This window comes from Juglans microcarpa x Juglans regia, chromosome 6S (assembly GCF_004785595.1).
Source record: "Juglans microcarpa x Juglans regia isolate MS1-56 chromosome 6S, Jm3101_v1.0, whole genome shotgun sequence".
In the NCBI taxonomy this organism is placed as follows: domain Eukaryota; kingdom Viridiplantae; phylum Streptophyta; class Magnoliopsida; order Fagales; family Juglandaceae; genus Juglans; species Juglans microcarpa x Juglans regia.
The window spans coordinates 18,960,374-18,982,906 of NC_054605.1; the positions used below are offsets into that span (position 1 = coordinate 18,960,374).

Here is a 22,533-nt window from a genome sequence, read left to right on the forward strand (position 1 = left end):
AAAAAGTTGTAATGATGAGTTAAGAAGAATTGAGAGGAGTTAATGAACCAAACGAAGCCTAAAATTTAACTAGAATCTTAATTTTTAATTATAATATTAATTTTTGATTAAATGAGTCTATATTAAATTAGTTATTTTAAAGTTAAAATAATAATATAATATTATATATATTTTTTAATTTTTTTTTTTGTAAACACAATTCATATATTTCATAGATCTTCATATTTAATAGAAATAATATGTCTACTCTATTAATATTCGCAATCAATAGAATAAATAATATGCATGCCATGCATGTTTTACCATTCAAAGAGAGAGAGAAGTGATGAAATAATAAAATATTAATTTTTATTATGAATAGTAGCTAGTCATGTTTGGAGAGGACTTAAGATTTACTGTAACTCAAATCTTAAGTTTTAGACCATTGACTAGTCCAATGTGAAAGTTTTTTCTCATGTCTAGCTAAAGTTTAGATTTGTATTAACATTTGACTAGTCCATTACCAATACTACGAGGGAGGCAATGTGCTCATATTCTATTTTGCTTCTTTTGTACTTAGGAAAAGTAGTAATCTTTTAGTGTTAGATTAGATTGACAGATTGATAAGATAAGATAAGATAAGACAAAAATAACATAACATAAAGATAATTTTAAATGAATTAAATAAAATATTATTTTTTAATATTATTATTATTTTAAAATTTTAAAAAGTTAAATTATTTATTATATTTTATATAAAAATTAAAAAAATTATAATAATAAAATGAGATGAAATGAGATTAAATGAGATGATTATGTATCCAAACTAACTCTTACTCTTCGCCTAGTTTAGTTACACGATACAGATGAGATGTTCATATGTATATTAGTTTTCTTTATCCAAAAAAATTATATTTAATTTCTAAATTTTAAAAACATCTAAGTAAATAAACAATGAATATTGACAATGAAGAATATGAACATTATATGAATAGTGACTAGTGTGTAAACAGTATATTTTTCGGTTTTTTAATCAATGGTGGAACCTACATTTTTTTTAAATCTCAAAAATTAAAAATTATTTCATCTTATTTTACTATCTAAAAGACTAAATACACAATTTTTTTTATAAATTATTTCATCTCATACAAACTCAAAAGTTTTACTATTATTCAAAAGATAAACGCTTGCAGCCGATCGGGTGATAAGAAGATTTACACCGTCCAATAATATTATGCCACATATGTATTCCCACAATGAAAAAATAAAGCCGATTGCAACTTATCTCTCCCACTCACCTCCTTTGTTGCTCTCTCTTTCTCCCCTCCTCTCTCTCTCTCTCCTCAATAATTTTCGTACCTCTCTCTCCTCAAAGCAACTGCTATTTTCATCCTTATCTCTCTCTCATGTCCATACAATGCAACATCCTTGCAAGAGATTCGAGAAAATAACATTGAATAAATTAAAGAATGAATAGAAAGTAGATGTGAGCTTTAATAGCTTTCTCTAATAGAATTCCAGCAAGAGTGATTGATATTTTCTAGATGTGCGAAAAAAACTCCAGATCTGGATTTGTCACTACTGATATATCTTTTCCATCCTTGATTATTTACACAAAAAGTTTTCATTTTGACATTATTTTATTTTTATTTTTTGTAATTTTTGTTGTGAATTGATCTGTACTGATTATTTTTTTGTCTTATTTATCAAAAAAATGTATATAAATAAAAACGAAACTTTCGTAAGATTAAAAATGAAGAATTCTTATATGGTAGAAATAGAGAGGGACCAAATACGCCATGCTGAGGAGAGAGAGAGAGAATGAGGGGAGAGAGAGGGAGAAGGGAGAAAGCCAAGGAGAAGGTATATGAGAGAGAACTTGCCTACAATAAGTTCTATTTGTCTATATAAAATAGCATACTCGGCACAATATTATTGGAGGGTGGAAATATCTTCTTTTAACACTATCTGTTTGAAGTTTTTCTCTACTCAAAATATCTAACTGCGTAACCAAACCGGCATTCGTCTTTGTTCTTTAGCTGCACTTTGTCCGTGGATTGTGGAGTACTTGGGTGACTCCACACGAGTATGGATTTCTTAAGCGGAATCATCTATCTCTGCCTCACCTGGACCTTAATCCAAGCCTTCCGCATATTTCGAAGAAGCAAAGCGATTCCCAAAAAGCTTCCTCCAGGTCCCAAACCTTTTCCGGTCATCGGAAACTTGTTTGATCTCGGCGATAAACCGCACAAGTCCCTCTCCAAGCTTGCCCAGACTCATGGCCCCATAATGAGCCTAAAGCTTGGCCAAGTAACCACCGTAATCATCTCTTCAGCGCACACGGCTAAACAAGTCCTCCATACACACGACCAACTCCTGTCCAACCGAACCGTCCCGGACGCGCTCCGAGCCCACAAACATAACGAGTACGGCATGCCCTGGATGCCCATTTCGACCCAGTGGAGAAGCCTTCGTAAGCTGTGTAACAATCAACTATTCTCCAACAAAATACTCGATGCCAACCAAGATATCCGCTATAAGAAAGTGCAAGCGCTCCTCGCCGAAATACGTCAGAGCAGTGTAACCGGCGAGGTAGTAGATATCGGCAGGGCGGCTTTCAAGACTGTGCTTAATCTGTTATCGAACACCGTTTTCTCAGTGGATTTAGCCGACCCAAATTCTGAAACTGCTACAGTGTTCAAGGAGATTGCCTGGAATATCATGATTGAAGCAGGGAAACCAAACTTGGCAGATTATTTTCCTATGCTCAAAAAGATCGACCCCCAAGGCATAAGGCAGCGCATGACAGTTCATTTTGGGAAGCTAATAGAACTCTTTGACCGCATGATCAGTCAACGGTTGCAGTTGAGAAAAATGCCTGGTTATATCACCAATAATGACATGTTAGATACCCTTCTCAACATCAGTGAAGAGAACAACGACGAGATGGACAAAACTAAGATACGAAGTTTGTTCCTGGTAACTATTTTATTCTATGTTCTTCTTGGGCGTTGATGAATATGGTTGTGATGTTCAAAGACCATTCTAACTGTTTTATTTTCCAAATTAGGACCTATTTGTTGCGGGCACTGATACAACTTCCGCCACACTAGAATGGGCAATGGTAGAGCTACTCCACAACCAGAAACTTTGTCAAAAGCCAAAGCAGAATTGGAACAGGTAATTGGCAAAGGCAACCCAGTAGAGGAATCGGATATCATCCGGCTGCCGTACTTGCAAGCAATAATCAAAGAAACATTCCGGTTGCACCCAGCAGTTCCTTTTTTACTGCCGAGGAAGGCCGAAGCAGATGTGGAAATCGACGGCTATATTATCCCAAAGAATGCACAGGTGCTGGTGAATGCATGGGCTATAGGACGAGACCCGAGTTTATGGGACAATGCAGATTCATTTATGCCGGAGAGGTTTTTTGGGTCAGAAATTGATGTTAGAGGGCGGAACTTTGAGCTTATACCGTTTGGTGGGGGAAGAAGAATATGTCCTGGTTTGCCATTGGCAATACGAATGTTGCACTTAATGTTAGGTTCGCTTCTCCACACCTTCGATTGGAAGCTTGAAGATGGGTTTGAAAAAGAGGACATGAACATGGAAGATAAGTTTGGCTTAACTTTACAGATTGCTCATCCAGTGAAAGCTGTCCCTATTCCAGTCTGAAGATGGTTGAAGAATTTACTTGTTTTAGTCTAAAATAATGTCCCCTCCATTCCAAAACCAAGCTATGTAAAGACTATTTTTTTCTTTTGACTTGTTTGTAGTTGAGGTGTTATCGTGGAATAAGATGTTTTTATTTGGAGGATTTTTTTTTGTTTTTTTACTTAAAAAGTTTATGAAAATGAGACTGAAAATGCTGAAATCTACTTTTTCATAATGGATAGTTGATACAATGCATCTAAATTTTGAAGACAAGTCGCCCATGGGAGGTGAATGGCAGTGGGACCACGTCATGGGCAGTAGTCCTTTCTGAATTATCAAATCACTTCCCTATTTTAGGCTGCTATCTATGTATATATCCAACATTACAGAGCTCCTTTCCTAAAAAAAACAAAACATTACAGAGCTCCACGTGCGTTTCCTTCCTAAGCATATATGTGTCAAGGATAAGACTCAATAGTATTGGCATTAGATTAATCATATGTCTTTTTATTTTTAAATTTAACAAATATCAACATATTTACTCTACATTAAATTAACTAAATTATTTTTATCTAAAATATAAATTACAGGAAATCTATTCTTCTTTTCAAATATGAAAAGAATTATAATAAATTTAAAAGTATTTTTTAAAATTATTATATTATAGATATAAAATTTTTATTTATATGAGATTTTACTATCTATATACATATAAGATTATTATATTATAAATTATTAGATTATGAAAATGAAAATGAAAATGAATATAATTGTTGAAAGTTATTGAAGATTATGAAAATAAAATAAAAATTAATTAAAAAATATAAATAATAAAGAAATAATATTTTATTATTATAGAGAATATAATCACTAATTCAATATAGATTTTAAATTTTGAATGATTAATTAAAAATAAAAAAATTACATATTAATTAAAATTTGAAGAATAAGATGTAAATCCAATTCTAATGCTGGGGGGCAATTGTTATTGAAATTGGACAACATCTGGTTGTCAATGACTTTGAACCGGCCTTTCCTTATTTTATCCTTATGTTTACATCAGTACACACACTAGCTCCTCCATTATTGACTTCAAAAACTCATTTTTTCTTTTCTGGGAAACTGAAGAACAGAAGCTGTTATCCATCTTCGCATACCGTAGCATTGACCCTTCCGAGCTGTGTTTTTACTGTTGGTCTACGAAGGAATAGAAGTCATCTTCGTTCTCTGATCTCTCCGTTGGGAGTTTCAATAGACAAAGATGGATTTCTTGAGCAGTATCATATATCTTTCCCTCGCCTGGACCCTGATCCAAACCTTCCGAATGTTTACAAGAAGCAAAGCAGTTCCCAGAAAGATTCCACCAGGTCCTAAACCTTTTCCGGTAATCGGAAACCTCTTCGATCTCGCTGTTGACAAGCCCTACAACTCCATTGTCGAGCTTGCCCAGATTTATGGCCCCATAATGAGCTTAAAGCTAGGCCAAGTAACCGCAGTGATAATTTCTTCAGAGCACATGGCTGAACAAGTTCTTCAAACACACGACCAACTCCTGTCCAACCGAACCGTCCCGGACGCGCTCCGAGTCCACAAACATGACGAGTACGGCTTGCCCTGGATGCCCATTTCAGCCCAGTGGAGAAATCTTCGTAAGATATGTAATGGCAAACTGTTCGCCAACAAAATACTCGATGCCAACCAAGCTGTCCGATACGACAAAGTGCAAGCGCTCCTCTCGGACACTCGTCAAAGCAGTTTAATCGGTGAGGCGGTAGATATTGGCAGAGCAGCTTCCAAGACTGCGCTTAGTATGTTGTCGAACACGATTTTTTCGGTGGATTTGGCCGATCCGAATTCTGACACGGCTAGGGAATTCAAGGAGACCGCGCGAGATATCACTACTGTGGCAGGAAAACCAAACTTGGTAGATCTTTTTCCTCTACTTAAGAAGATCGATCCCCAAGGCGTAAGGCATCGCATGGCGGTTAACTTTGGTAAGCTAATGGACATCTTTGACCGCATGATTAGCGAACGTCTGCAGTTGAGAAAAGAATCTGGCTATATCACGAACAAGGACATGTTAGATACCCTTCTCAACATTAGTGAAGAGAACAGTGAGGAACTGGACAAAGCTAAGATGAAAAGTTTGTTCGTGGTAACTACTCTTACTCTGTTCTTCTCGGACTTCTTCCCCCCTTGGAATCATTTGTTTACTTCGATTTTGATGGCAGTTTCTGATGTACAAAAAATGATCTTAACTTTTTTGTTTTTGGGTTAGGACCTATTCGTCGGGGGCACTGATACAACTTCAGCTACACTAGAATGGGCAATGGCAGAGCTACTCCACAATCCAGACGTGGTATCAAAAGCCAAAGCAGAGTTGGAGCAGGTAATTGGCAAGGGGAACCCAGTAGAGGAATCGGATATTACTCGGTTACCTTACTTGCAAGCAATAATCAAAGAAACATTCCGGTTGCACCCGGCATTTCCTTTCTTGCTACCTAGGAAAGCCGAAGCAGATGTGGAAGTTGATGGCTACGTTATCCCGAAGGGTGCTCAAGTGCTAGTGAATGCATGGGGTATAGGTCGAGATCCAAGCACATGGGAAAATGCAAACTCATTTATGCCGGAGAGGTTCTTGGGATCAGAAATTGATGTTAAAGGAAGGCACTTTGAGCTTATACCGTTTGGTGGCGGAAGAAGAATATGTCCTGGGATGCCATTGGCAATGCGAATGTTGCACTTGATGTTGGGTTCACTTATCCACAACTTTGATTGGAAGCTTGATGACGGGGTTAAACTTGAGGATATTAGTATGGAAGGTAAGTTTGGCTTAACATACCAGATATGTAATCCAGTGAGAGTTGTTCCTATTCCAATCTAAAATTGGTTTAAGAATTTACTTGGTTGAAGTTTAGAAGTATTGCCATGAAGTGTGAATTGTCCCCTATATCCAATAAACTTATTTGGGAACAATGTTTTGTATGATTTATGTGATAAGTTCATACTCCCATGTGAATTTGGCTGCTTTAATATATTGATAAATAAAGCCCCCTCCCTCCTCGTGTGGGCATCGCAAGGGGTCGTGGCAAGGCATTGGAAGGTTTCCTCTACCATGGCAAAAAGAAAATTGACGAACTAAACACGTAAATTTACCCATGTTTGTTGTTGGAACCTTGAATTTAAGATCGACGTTTGGATAATGAGATGTGATAATAAATTTTCAAGATTTCTCACAATTTTCTTTTCAGATATCACTTAAACACAAACGAGTATTGATACCCTACTACCATTTGCACTGCACTTAACACAGCAGTCCTAGTAGAGCAGCTCGCCCTTTCTTCCCCAACCCCTCTCATTCGTATAAACATTATATAGCAAAAAGTTTTAAAATTATGTTATCTTGTTATATAACGTAGCATTTGATGTGACATTTGAATTCAACACCATAGGAGCCGCTGGAATCGAGGCGTAAATTGGACAAACGACGAGTTTTTAAAGAGGTCTAAAATAAGTTATAGAATAAATCTTTACATTAGCATAATTATTGATTGCAACTGCAACACATCTTACGTATAGAACGGCTGATGTGCTACGGACTTGCTCGGTAATATGGTACAATGAGCTGCTTGATGTGTAGATGAAAAAAAAAAACTAGAGTACAGAGAAAAAAAAAAAGAAGCCAGCTCAAGTGTGCTACGACTGATGTGCTACAGTAAGCTGCTCTATAGCTTTACTCAAGTTATAACGCATGGCAAAAAGAAAATTCAAGTTTAAAATTGAAGTACTAGTAAGTAGGTAGATTTAGCCACAAAGTTTGTTATTGGGAATTTGGGAGCATCGGAGATTCGGGAGCGTGATGCTGAGAAATGTCACATATTTATAGATTGTATAAGAGGCACATACTATTTAAAAAAAGAAAAAATTTATTATTAAAAAAATTAATTTTTTTTATAAATTCTATATTTACTCAATTTTTCAAACGAATTTGATAATGTTTGTAAACTACATGACTGATTTCATTTCTTTTCACCAAGCAGACTGGCAGAGCCGAATCCCACTTCATATATTTCAGATAGTTAAGAAAACCAAAGCAGTTTCTACAGTTCATCGTTCAACCCAGAATAACATTTCAGTCTAACGCATCTGAAAAATATCACAAGGACTCGTACATGTCATTTCCCCGAAGACATTGAATTCAAGCGAGCTTTTTACGATGGAGCTAGAAATGAGATTTTTATGATTCCAAGGAGCCAAAACAGTATGGAACCTTGAAAAACGGATATATATAGACTTGTATCTGATAGTCAGCAAGAATACCAACTTCATTCAAAAGTTACTTTTCTGCTAATTTGATCATTAGTCCACAAAGTGCTAAATGGATGTGAGCCTGTAACAACCCGATCCGAAAGCATTAGAGGTGAAAGATGAGTAAATCCTATTGGACCCTGATTACTTTTAATGGGCCAATATCTCAAAAGAAAAACCTCAAGCGAGATTTTCATAATAATTTTGGATAAGCACACGGACTACAACTCTCTAAGTTAGCTGGAAATTTACTAATTTCGGCCCGTACGTTTAAAAGTTATTTTAAGACCTATTAAAGTTTAGTACATTATTATTGAGATGATATTAATGAGCTAAGTTTTTAGGAAGCCCAAAAGACCAAGAACCCCTGCAGGTGGTCCAAGGCTTATGCCTACTCGTGATTTTCCATCCCACGTGAAAAGCACGTACTCAGAATTTCGAGTTTTCAGCTACCTATAAATATACACATAAACGCACGTATTTACGTACAGGCCCTATGCACCTTCATCTTCATCCTCATCCTCTAGAGTCTAAGGTTGCCACCACACACGATTTCCTCCCCAAGCCACTTAGCCTTCACAATTTCGTTCCTCTAGGCCATGACTAGAACACTGGTAGCAAGCAAGACACCTCTCAGCACCATGCATTCCGTCGACCCAATGCTATAACCAAGCACCACTGCCCACCGCCACCACTTTGTTATTCTAATCTACAATTACCACCTTCTGAGCCTCCTCCACACCGCAGTAGCCACGTCTAGCCCTGCACGTCACCCATTGCACAACAATGCCACAAGAAGATTGAGAGCCATGCTGCTGTAGGACCGCTACAAGCCTCTGCCGAAAACAACCAAGTTTACCAGCTTCAAGCCACTCTCATGGGAACACGCACATGGACGGAGGAAACATGGTAGGGCCCCATGCTTTGTGGCCCATGGCCAAGCCACTAGCCATGCCAGCCAGGCTAGCGCCCAGGCCATTCCTGGGCCATGTCAGCCACATGCCAACAGCCTTACCAGCAATGTCAGCCATGCCCATGGCCCATATCATGGGCCAGCCTAGCCCACCCATGAGCTCATGCATGCTATGGGTAAACTTGGCTCATGCCAACTATATTATTGCTTATTGTTTATTTTATTTTAATTATTTATTTTCCAATGGACCTATTGGAGGTTTCCAAGTTGTAATCCTTATAAATAGAACCCTTAGTCTTTGCATTTATATCTTTTGGCAAATTCCCTAGAGGAGAATTATTTTGTTTAGGAGATCAACAATCGGTGCTAGGCACTTGAGCTTTTTGGGTGCAATTCGTGAATCCCAAAGACAGGATCACATCTTGCAATTCGTGAATAGGTGTGGTTCATTTATCTTGTTCTTGCAACTTGGTGCAATTCGTGAATCCAAGTTGTGTTATCATTTTTTTTATCAAGTTATCAATTTATGATGTTTATTTCAACTATTGTGCAATCCGTGAATCATTAGTTGATTTGTTACATTTTGTTCATTCAAGTTCTTAAGTATTTCACTTTGTTCTTGAGTGTTCATCATTTTGTTCTTGGTGTTCATTCTTCAATTGCTTTTCCAATCTTTCCATACCCTTATTCTCGACCACTAAAGTGTTTGCCACTTTCCATAAATTGTTCCCATCATCCAAGTCGCCTTAGCCATATTTCCCACTTACCATACATGGTCACAACCTTATCCATCCATCCATCCATTTTGATCTTCTCATATACACCACTCAACCAATCCTAGTGTTGCCCTACTTTCCATAAGTGAACCCTTACCATAATTACCCTTCATCCATCACATACTTTGACCTAGCTGAATCTCTAATTACCTTCCATCTTTCCATACAAACAATTACCATATTCGGTCACATCATAAATCATTCCCTCCATAAAATCCTAGCTGTCCACCTCAAGTCCCTATAAGGTAATTGTTTTCTTTTAGGAATCTTGACTTCCTCCCATTTCAAATCCCTTAATTTAAGGAATTGACAATCACATTCAATTATTTAAATCACTTTTCCTACAATCTCTCTAGTCAACTATTGACTTGCCATTTTAGTTCAAATTCAAATTCCCCTCTTCCCTCAAAGATTCTCTCCATCTTACAAACTTTCAATATCCATTCCTAAACCAACCAAATATAGCCAATCTTCCAAAGACCAAGTCAACCCCAATCCGTCTACCTTAGCCAATACCAAATCCAACACTTACCTAAAGAGATTCTTACTACTTAGAAATCTTTCCTTAATTTTATCGTAGTCAATCCCTAAACTCTAGGAACAACATTAGACTCCTTCAAACACCATTCATCTTCATCCACTTACCTTATCCAAATCTTATCTTCCTCATCTTATCTTTAATCAATTCCTAAAGTCAAGGAGCAACCCTAGACTCATTCAACCACCAAACCCTAGCCTCACTCTTCCACCTCATTCCCAAACCTTAGCATCATCCTAAACTCCAACCATAAGCCAACTCTTCCAAATCTCGAAATCTACCCTAGCTACCTCACAAAACCCTAGCTACACTTCACCATACCAACTCTAATCACCATCCAAGTGGCACAAACATCAAGGCACCCTACAAGCCGCCCACATTGCATCAAACACTCATAATCAACTCCTAGCCTACCTGAGTTCATCATCATCTCTATCATTTCATCACTCAAACACCATCCCTTTGTTGAAGGCCAAGCAAGTTGGCGAGGTCACTCGGTGATCATCCTCACCAAGGCAAGCTCGTGGTCTTTAGTGTTAGGGACAAGATCGGGGTCCCTAACAAAACACCAGTCGACGTCCTCTGTTTACCACAACAAAAATAGAGCAGTCTTGAGACTAATTGCCTCCCCGTCTCACCCAAGAGCCACCGTATAAGGCCATATCCCACCTCAGCCAGCCCTCAGCCAGGCACGGGCGCCCACTATAACTTTACTGTCATACCACGTTGCGGCCACCATAAGCCGTTACATACCCAAGTCGAGAGCTACTCGGCCATCTCTAGCCCATGTACGTAGCCACTATTGAAGCGCCCATGGTTGCACAACCGTGAACAACCTCCACCCGACTTTGGCCTCTCTCTCTCTCAAGCCCATAATTACCAAATCACTTGACTTTTTAGGCTGCCGTGTTTCCAACTTCCCTCCATGTGGGTTTCTTTTTTAAACATATGATTAAGTATTAGAAGTAGGGTGCAATTATTACTGAAATTGGGCCACATCTATTTGTCATTGGCTTTAAACCCGCCTCCCCTAACTTTATCCTTCATGTTATCCATCTTAATAACACAGCAACTAATTACTAATTATTTATACAATATATATACATATATAGAAAATACTATTTATAATTTTTATTTATATAAAAATACATACTTAAATATAATTTATTAATATGCAAAAACTTATAAAATTTAAATTTAAAATTTAAAAAAATTGATAAAATAATCATATAAGTAAAATTATAAATGCATATAACATCCTTCTTTTATTTATTTTGAATTCACAGAAAAATTAAGCATAGCCAAACTAGTAAATTAAAACAAACATTGACTTTAGTTATGCGATGGAATGGAGCCACGTCAACAAAACAATATAAATATCTTTTTCAAAAGAATAAAAGCGCCGACAAAATCAATTTGGCATGCCGTAGCATTGATATGTATAAAGGTTAGACAGCTGTGTGTACTTCCGAGCTGTGTTTTTACTGTTGGTTTACCAAGGAATAAAGTCATCCTCGTTATCGGATCTCTCCACTGGAGTTTCCATAGACAAACATGGATTTCTTGAGCAGTATCGTATATCTTTGCCTCGCCTGGACACTGATCCAAACCTTCCGAATGTTTACAAGAAGCAAAGCAATTCCCAGAAAGCTTCCACCTGGTCCTAAACCTTTTCCGGTAATAGGAAACCTCTTCAATCTCGCTGCTGACAAACCCTACAACTCCATTATCGAACTTGCCCAGATTTATGGCCCATAATGAGCTTAAAGCTAGGCCAAGTAACCACTGTGATCATTTCTTCAATGCACACGGCTAAACAAGTTCTTCAAACACACGACCAACTCTTGTCCAACCGAACCGTCCCGGACGCGCTCCGAGTCCACAAACATGACGAGTACGCCTTGTCCTTGATGCCCATTTCGGCCCAGTGGAGAAATCTTCGTAAAATATGTAATGGCAAACTGCTTGCCAACAAAATACTCGATGCCAACCAAGCTGTCCGGTACGACAAAGTGCAAGCGCTTCTCGCAGAAACTCGTCAAAGCAGTTTAATCGGTGAGGCGGTAGATATTGGCACAGCGGCTTCCAAGACTGCACTTAGTCTGTTGTCGAACACGATTTTTTCGGTGGATTTGGCCGATCCGAATTCTGACATGGCTAGGGAGTTCAAGGAGACCACGCGAGATATCTCTACCGTGGCAGGAAAACCAAACTTGGCAGATCTTTTTCCTTTGCTTAGGAAGATCGATCCCCAAGGCATAAGGCATCTCATGGCTGTTCACTTTGGTAAGCTAATAGACATCTTTGACCGGATGATTAGCGAACGTCTGCAGTTGAGAAAAGTGTCTGGTTATATCACGAATAATGACATGTTAGATGTCCTTCTCAACATTAGTGAAGAGAACAGTGAGGTACTGGACAAACCTAAGATGGAAAGTTTGTTCATGGTAACTACTGTCACTCTATTCTTCTTGAACTTTCTCCCCCCTTGGAATCATTTGTTTACTTCAGTTTTGATGACAATTTCTAATGTACAAAAAATAATCTGAACTTTTTTGTTTTTGGGTTAGGACCTATTCGTCGGGGGCACTGATACAACTTCATCTATGCTAGAATGGGCAATGGCAGAGCTACTCCACAACCCAGACGTGGTATCAAAAGCCAAAGCAGAGTTGGAGCAGGTAATTGGCAAGGGGAACCCAGTAGAGGAATCGGATGTTACGCGGTTACCTTACTTGCAAGCAATAATCAAAGAAACATTCCGGTTGCACCCAGTACTTCCTTTCTTGCTACCCAGGAAAGCCGAAGCAGATGTGGAAATCGATGGCTACATTATCCCGAAGGGTGCTCAAGTGCTAGTGAATGCGTGGGGTATAGGTCGAGATCCAAGCACATGGGAAAATGCAAATTCATTTATGCCGGAGAGGTTCTTGGATCAGAAATTGATGTTAAAGGAAGGCACTTTGAGCTTATACCGTTTGGTGGCGGAAGAAGAATGTGTCCTGGGATGCCATTGGCGATGCGAATGTTGCACTTGATGTTGGGTTCACTTATCCACAACTTTGATTGGAAGCTTGATGACGGGGTTAAACTTGAGGATATTAGTATGGAAGGTAAGTTTGGCTTAACATATCAGATTGGTAATCCAGTGAGAGCTGTCCCTATTCCAATCTAAAATTTGTTTAAGAAGTATTGCCATGAACTGTGAATTGTCCTCTCTATCCAATAAATTTATTATTTGGAAACAATGTTTTGTATGATTTAAGAAGTATGTTTATACTCCAACGTGAAGTTGGCTGCCTCAATATATTGATAAATAAAACTCCCTCCCTCCTCGTGTGGGCATCGTAAGGGGTGGTGGAAGGCATTGGAAGGATTCCTCTACCAATTTTCTTATTTTATATATATATATATATATTGTTGTTTTCTACTTTTAGATCTCGTTGTGTATTTTTAAACTTCTTTGACTTTTAAATATAAAGTTTTAAAATTATGCTATATAATGTAGCATTTGATGTGACATTTGAATTCAACACCATGCGACGAGTTTTTAAAGAGGTGGGAAATAAGTTATAATGCTTGATAAAAAGAAAAATGAAGTGTAAAATTGAAGAACTAAATAGGTAGATTTAGGCACAGATAGGATTGTGAAAATATTTTATCATATCGTATTTTATATCATCTTATATCATCATTACAATTTTTTAAAATTTTTACATAAAATATAATAAATAGTTCAACTTTTTTAAATCTCAAAATAATAATAATAGTAAAATATAATATTCTAATAATATTTTATTCAACTTTTAACTTTAATCTGAAATCATTTTTTTCTCATCTCACTATCCAAACTATACCTTACTCACAAAGTTTGTTGTTGGGAATTTGGGGATAATGATGCTTTGGAGGATTAGCTTTTTAGATAGGCTAGCTGCTTATATTGTCATAGGAGAACTATTTTAATTGTAAAAAAATTTTTCAAAAATAAAACTCACAAACTGATATGATTTGATGTGATATGTTAGATTGTATAACCATTTTTATTGTCAATGAGGTTTAACCAATGGCGAAACCAAAAATTCTACGTTGGGGGGCCATATTGATCTATTCAATGACGACGATGCTTGCATATTTGCTTATCATGTGTATGTGTATGCATATATTATACATTTTGTTGTTTATAATTATAAGAAAATACATTATAGACATAATTTACTTTCATATCCATTCAATTTATAAGAATTTTAAAGAAATTAAAAAGTCCAGGTAAGCAGGATTCTCATGCTAGACTTTGCAAAAATGAACAGACTGAGTTTGATTTTATAAAAAAAAATATACATATTTTGTTATGAAAAGAATACCCCAAAACAATCTCTGTCATTTTATTTGCATTACTCATGAAATTTGTATAAGAAGTGAAAAATATTTTTATGACTGGTGTAGACATGAGTTATTTTTGGCATTCTGTTTTTGAACTGTGCAAAAAGAGCAGATTTGAAATTTTGTGCATGATTATGTGAAGATGTTCTGAATCTATTTCAATTATGAAAATTATAGGATTCTGTTCAGTATTCTGTTTTGATAAAATGTGACATTTGAAAACTTTTGGCATGACATTCTAATTATGTATATGGTTCTGTTTCTGCTCTGTTTTGACCTTACCACGAGTGTAAAACGATGGCCTCTGTTTGGGTTAGTACCAACTTTTCTATTTTCAGTGCACCCACTCTAGAAGCAAAGCGATTTTATACGTGGTCTTTCTTGTGTGCACACTCGGGACTTCGAGAATAATAAGGATAAGATTTCATATTCTATTTCTGCTCAATTGGCCACGGGGATTTGCACAACCAAACCACATGGGTTAAACATGGAATTCTATTATGATATGATGCTTAGTTATGTTATGTCAAACGACTTTTGAATATGAATATTTTAAACTATCGCTCTGATATTTTGATAGCATGTCGTGGTCCTGCATTTTGAAACTAAAAATATTTTGTTATGTCTTTTGAACTCTGTAAATGTTCACGCTTACATACTAGTATATGTTCTTTGCTTATTGAATTTTTGATAACTCACATCTTATCTCAACAATATTTTCAGATAATTTTGATGGTTCGGCTAGAAATTAAGAGTATGAAGTATGAGCAAAATTAGATTATCGTAGAGGAATAAGTGCCATTGGGTATAAGTAATTATTGGAGAGTCATATTCAGTAGATTTATTATTTTATATTGATTTGAGTATTTTGAGATGTGAATATTTTTTTGTCTTTATGGAGATTTTAGTTTGTTATGTTGAGGTCTTTTTTTAGTGTCCTTGTGGAGGAACATATATATTTGGTTTGAATTAAATTTATATTTTATGGAGTCTTTGGAGTATATATAATTGTGCTATGGGAGATAATTTTAGATGATAGGAGCTAACTCCCCGACTTCTCCGGGATTGAGGCGTTATAGAGCCAGCTGGAAATTGACACCAAAGTCACGCCCCTCTTGTTTCATCTCATTTTTAGGCTTTAGATCAAGACTCACTCTTGTTTCATCCAATTACAGGCAGGGGAGTGAAAAGTAAAGCCGGCATTAAGCGAATCGAGTGGTGTTCAGATGAAAAATGGGAAACCTGGGCAGAATCATTGGCCCGCGCTAAATGGAACCAACTTAAAAGAAAGAAAATCCAACCCCTGACAGAAACCCATTGGGAACAAAAGAGTTAGGATTTTCCCATGCGCATTGTTTGAGGAAAAAAGCTAGATGCATGCGAGTTTGTGCACACCCTTGTGCACGAAGAAGACCTGGCATGGCCAACTAGAAATTGATACGGTACGTTTCAATGAGTGATGCGTTGAGGTGGGAGAGGAGAAATCTTCACGAAGCCCTGTATTTTTTCATTGCTCAAGCTTGAGTTTCACAACCATTCCTTATGCCAATACAAAATTAATAAACAAAAGTTACAAAATTTCATGTAAAGTTGTTGGACCCAAACCTGCCACAATCAAGTTTTTCACTGCTCAAGCTTGTGATTTCATGTAAGAAATTCAACACTAATTGAACATTATTGTGCAAAATAAGACTACAAGTTAATATGCCAATTGCAAACAAATTTATTGACCCATCCAACAAGTCTCCACAGCCCACGACCAGAACAAATCTACTACCGGAAGCCCTAGTAGGCGGCACCATGAGAAACCAAAACCGAGCAACGCCCTCCACACTGTGAGCCTCTCCTCCATAGACGAGCAACCGACAGCAAACCGGAGCAACCATAATACCGTAAGACATGTTCCACCATGTTCTCTGTTTCGGGAAGAAAAAAATAGAGCAAATTCTCTTGGCCCTTAGCCCAACTCCGCCTCGCGCAGAAACTTCTGACCAACTTGTGGGTCAGTGTCTCAACAGACCAAGCCACTGCATACTCCTCCACAAACAACCTTGACTGCCCAACCCCATTACGTTGCCACCTTGCACCATGACCCACGCTACCCAGCGAGCACCAGAGGCCTAACACCATAGAAATTTCCATAACCCTGCAGTGTGAGCCACCATGGAAACAACCGACGAAAAGGCCCCATTTTGCTACCCCCGAAACAGAGCACCCCTACGCATAACCCAACCGCCATTGCTCCCTTAAACTGCCGCACGTAGAGGCCAACAACCATGGATGGAGAAGACTAGTCAGCCCTACTAACGGTTTACCCAAGTCCTTGTTGCACAACCACCCAACCCCATGTACGTAGAACTTGGCAACAAGAGGAAGAGAAGCCAGCCACCATGACCCTCACTCCCATGTTCCAAGATTTGAGAATGAAACATGGGTCACGGAGGAATGAGGAACGTGCAAATGGGGTGCGAAAATCAGTTTAGAGTTGATGAATGGAACCTAACTAGTTCTTTTAATCAAATCTGGGAATGGACACGGCGAACGAACCTCTGTTGTCTTCTTCATCGTGTTTTTGTTCTTCCATTTTTTTTAAAAAAATGAGCTAACGTGATCGATCATATGGGGGCGTGAGCAATTTTGTGCGCAAACCCCCTGTATGTAGTGGGGCTATTGATTGAGACTATAGTCTACTTTCTAGACCGCTTGTTGAACGTATGTCTTGATTCCAGGATTTTCGAGTAGCCCTGGCATTCCCTATTCCAGTGTCATTGAAATTGTACTAGTTCCTGTAGCAAATAGGTCCTAGATTTCAAAGTGAGTTGAGATAAGATAAATTAAAATGAAAATAAAATAAAATATTATTAAAATATTATTTTTTTAATATTATTATTATTTTAAGATTTGAAAAAACTTAATTTATTATATTTTGTGTGAAAATCTAAAAATATTGTAACGATTAAATGAGATGAGTTAAGATCAACTTTAAATCCAAACGAGGTATAATATATATATATATATATATTATAATTACATATTAAGTTACATATGCATTAGTTCTGAACTGAAAATAATGTTTTAAGTTCTAAAATTGATACGGTTAAAAAGATTATTCATTTGTCAGAAAAACCGATAAATCCAAAACCGAATCATACCTGTAAATTCTCTTTCCCTAGATAATCTGGTCGGTTTGGATTCTCATAATCTTAAATTCAACAGTACCTTCAAAATTAAACCGAACATAACTTCCCTAGTCAAGGGTAAGTAGTATTTGCTGAATTATCAAATCACTTGACTTTTTAGGCTGCTATGTTTCCAAATTCCCTCCACGTGGGTTTCTTGTTTACACATATGATCAAGTATTAGAAGTAGGGTGCAATTATTACTGAAATTGGGCCACATCTATTTCTCATTGACTTTAAACCCGCCTCCCCTAACTTTATCCTTCGTGTTATCCATCTTAATTACACTGCAACTAATTACTAATTATTTATAGGAAATACCTTAGAGCCGGTCGAGCTTATAAACACTTAAAAATAGCCTGCCAACCTTGTGATGCCACGTATGAAGCATATCCATTCACTTGTGTGACTGAGATGCATACGATGAAGAGTATGCCTTTGATACCCTCTCGTCTCCGCCCCCCCCCCCCTCTCGTTTGTGTGACCTAACCCCCAAAACGAAAAAGAAATTGGAGCCCCTCTCAGCCCACCCCCTTTCTGTGACGGCCCCATCTCCCAACGGTGGTGATGAAATGACTCGACCCTCTCGACCCTGTGAGCTCTCATCTTATTTGGCAACAGAACAGTAAGTAATCTCTCTTATTTCTCTCATCTTCTTCTCTAATTTTCGTTGAGTGGAGCATGATTTTCTTTGAATGTGGGCATGTCTGGTTTTTCTTAGCTTGGGGATTTTATTATAGTATTTTCTGGGAGTCTCTCTCCCGTGTATCAAAACGTAGCATTTCAATAGCCTGTATTAAAACATGGCATTTCAATAGACTTTAAGAACTAGGAAAGAACAAGGTTTTCTGAAGACCGAATCAATGAAGATTAACAATAAAGCAACTTACATTACTTCCTTCCCAGGTTTCATCTAGCCAATTTGCCAATAGAAATTGCACGATTTTATGAATGGAAACAACTTCTGAAGATGAGACATGTGGGCGTCAGAACTGTGGGCATCGAAATGAGAGGTGGGCGTCGGAACTGAAAATAGTGTTTTAAGCTCTAAAACTGATACGATTAAAAAGATTATTCGTTTGGGTTAGAAAAACCGATAAATCCAAAACCAAATCACACCTGTAAATTCTCTTTCTCTAGATAATCTGGTCGGTTTGGATTCTCATAATCTTAAATTCAACAGTACCTTCAAAATTAAACCGAACATAACTCTCCTAGAGCATTAGCATTAGATTCATTATTTTCATCTTTAAAATTTGATGAAAAGTATATATTTTTCATAAATTCAAAACCTCTCTATCCATAACCCCACATTGGATTATCTATTGGATTTATCAAAATAATAATATAATATTATTTTGTTAATAATAATATTTTTAATTTATTTTTTTCTTATTTTATAATTACACTAACTATATGTTAATTAATAATTTAATTTGATACTTAAATTATTATTTTTCAACTTAAATATATTGTAGCTCAAAATTGGAAAATAATAATTTAAGTAAATAAAATAATAGTTATAGAGTGTAAATAGTGAGTCTTCAAATTTAAAGATGAAGAGAAATATATTATAACTAAAAATTTAATATTTTAGCATATGGTGAATTTAATATGAAAATTTTAAAATTAAAATTATCAAATTTTAAGATTATACTCATGAGCCAATGCTCAGTGCTCTCAAGGGTAAGTAGTATTTGCTGAATTATCAAATCACTTGACTTTTTAGGCTGCTATGTTTCCAAATTCCCTCCACGTGGGTTTCTTTTTTACACATATGTCAAGTATTAGAAGTAGGGTGCAATTATTACTGAAATTAATTACACTGCAACTAATTTATCTATTTCTCATTGACTTTAAACCCGCGCGCCTCCCCTAACTTTATCCTTCATGTTATCCATCTTAATTACACTGCAACTAATTACTAATTATTTATATACATATATATACATATATAGAAGATACTATTTATAAGTTTTATTTATATAAAAATACATACTTACACATAAGTTATTAATATGTTAAAAATTATAAAATTTTAAATTAAAATTTTTAAAAATAGATAAAATAATCTTATAAATAAAATTATAAATACATATAACATCATTCTTTTTATTTATTTATTTATTTATTTATTTATTTTGAATTCACATAAAAATAAGTAAACATTGACTTTAGTTATGCGATGGAATGGAGCCACGTCAACAAAACAATATAAATGTCTTCTTCAAAAGAATGAAAGCGCCTATAAAGTCAATTTGGCATGCCGTAGCATTGATATGTATAAAGGATAGAGTCGATAGACATCTGTATGTACTTCCCAGCTGTGTTTTTACTGTTGGTTTACCAAGGAATGAAGTCATCTTCGTTATCGGATCTCTCCACTGGAGTCTCCATAGACAAACATGGATTTCTTGAGCAGTATCATGTATCTTTGCCTCGCCTGGACACTGATCCAAACCTTTCGAATGTTTACAAGAAGCAAAGCAATTCCCAGAAAGCTTCCACCTGGTCCTAAACCTTTTCCGGTAATAGGAAACCTCTTCGATCTCGCTGCTGAAAAACCCCACAACTCCATTATCGAGCTTGCCCAGATTTATGGCCCCATAATGAGCTTAAAGCTAGGTCAAGTAACCACAGTGATCATTTCCTCAAAGCACACGGCTAAACAAGTTCTTCAAACACACGACCAACTCTTGTCCAACTGAACCGTCCCGGACGCGCTCCGAGTCCACAAATATGACGAGTACGGCTTGCCCTGGATGCCCATTTCGACCCAGTGGAGAAATCTTCGTAAAATATGTAATGGCAAACTGCTTGCCAACAAAATACTCGATGCCAACCAAGCTGTCCGGTACGACAAAGTGCAAGCGCTCCTCGCAGAAACTCGTCAAAGCAGTTTAATCGGTGAGGCGGTAGATATTGGCACAGCGGCCTCCAAGACTACACTTAATCTGTTGTCGAGCACGATTTTTTCGGTGGATTTGGCCGATCCAAATTCTGACAAGGCTAGGGAATTCAAGGAGACCGCGCGAGATATTACTACTGTGGCAGGAAAACTAAACTTGGTAGATCTTTTTCCTCTACTTAAGAAGATCGATCCCCAAGGCGTAAGGCATCACATGGCGGTTCACTTTGGTAAGCTAATGGACATCTTTGACCGCATGATTAGCGAATGTCTGCAGTTGAGAAAAGTATCTGGCTATATCACGAACAAGGACATGTTAGATACCCTTCTCAACATTAGTGAAGAGAACAGTGAGGAACTGGACAAAGCTAAGATGAAAAGTTTGTTCGTGGTAACTACTCTTACTTTGTTCTTCTTGGACTTCTTCCCCCTTGGAATCATTTGTTTAGTTCGATTTTGATGGCTGTTTCTGATGTACAAGAAATAATCTTAACTTTTTTGTTTTTGGGTTAGGACCTATTCGTCGGGGGCACTGATACAACTTCATCTACACTAGAATGGGCAATGGCAGAGCTACTCCACAATCCAGACGTGGTATCAAAAGCCAAAGCAGAGTTGGAGCAGGTAATTGGCAAGGGGAACCCAGTAGAGGAATCGGATATTACTCGGTTACCTTACTTGCAAGCAATAATCAAAGAAACATTCCGGTTGCACCCGGCATTTCCTTTCTTGCTACCCAGGAAAGCCGAAGCAGATGTGGAAATCGATGGCTACGTTATCCCGAAGGGTGCTCAAGTGCTAGTGAATGCGTGGGGTATAGGTCGAGATCCAAGCACATGGGAAAATGCAAACTCATTTATGCCGGAGAGGTTCTTGGGATCAGAAATTGATGTTAAAGGAAGGCACTTTGAGCTTATACCGTTTGGTGGCGGAAGAAGAATATGTCCTGGGATGCCATTGGCAATGCGAATGTTGCACTTGATGTTGGGTTCACTTATCCACAACTTTGATTGGAAGCTTGATGACGGGGTTAAACTTGAGGATATTAGTATGGAAGGTAAGTTTGGCTTAACATATCATATTGGTAATCCAGTGAGAGTTGTTCCTATTCCAATCTAAAGTTGGTTTAAGAATTTACTTGGTTGAAGTTTAGAAGTATTGCCATGAAGTGTGAATTGTCCCCTATATCCAATAAACTTATTTGGGAACAATGTGTTGTATGATTTTTGTGATAAGTTCATACTCCGATGTGAATTTGGCTGCTTCAATAATTGATAAATAAAACCCCCTCCCTCCTCATGTGGGCATCACAAGGTGTCGTGGCAAGGCATTGGACGGTTTCCTCTACCATGGCGAAAAGAAAATTGGCAAACTAAACATGTAAATTTTCTCAAGTTTGTTGTTGGAATCTTCAACTTAAAACTACGTTTGGGTAATGAGATGAGATAAGAAATTCTCAATATTTCTCACAATTTTCTTTCTAAATATTACTCAAACACAAACGAGTAATGATACCCCACTACCCTTTTCTACACTTCACACAGCAGACCTAATAGAGCAGCTCACCCTTTCTTCCCCAACCCCTCTCATTCGTATAAACATTATATAACCAAAAGTTTTAAAATTATGTTATATTGTTGTATAAAGTAGCATTTGATGTAACGCTCCGATCCCGAAGGTCCGGAGAGTTAGTTCTTAATACTAATATCAACTTCAATAACACAACTATAAAATCCAGAAAACTCTATAAAATGTTAATCCATTTAATCAATCCAAATATCTAAGGTCATTCATGGGGACAACAAAGAAATTCTCAATAACATAAATTAGAAATTCTCCAAAAACTCAAAAATATCATTAACTCATCAAATCAAAATACCCGAAAAATAAATCAATTT

The 22,533-nt window shown here is 37.1% G+C and overlaps 2 protein-coding genes and 1 pseudogene across 2 annotated transcripts; all 3 read left to right on the plus strand.

Moving 5' to 3' along the window:
* Nucleotides 1–1,986: 1,986 nt before the first annotated feature.
* On the plus strand, nt 1,987–3,796 carry LOC121237565 (geraniol 8-hydroxylase-like). Its single transcript, XM_041134359.1, is given in 3 exon segments — nt 1,987–2,958; nt 3,050–3,113; nt 3,116–3,796. Coding segments are annotated over 3 exon segments (1,494 nt in total). The 5' UTR covers nt 1,987–2,067; the 3' UTR covers nt 3,655–3,796.
* An 882-nt stretch (nt 3,797–4,678) lies between these two features.
* On the plus strand, nt 4,679–6,652 carry LOC121237562 (geraniol 8-hydroxylase-like). The gene is made up of 2 exons (XM_041134356.1): nt 4,679–5,788; nt 5,912–6,652. Exons 1-2 carry the CDS (start codon nt 4,895–4,897, stop codon nt 6,515–6,517), a joined length of 1,500 nt encoding a protein of 499 aa, XP_040990290.1. The 5' UTR covers nt 4,679–4,894; the 3' UTR covers nt 6,518–6,652.
* Nucleotides 6,653–11,651: 4,999 nt separating this feature from the next.
* Nucleotides 11,652–21,841, plus strand: LOC121237564 (annotated as a pseudogene).
* The last annotated feature ends 692 nt before the right edge of the window (nt 21,842–22,533 follow it).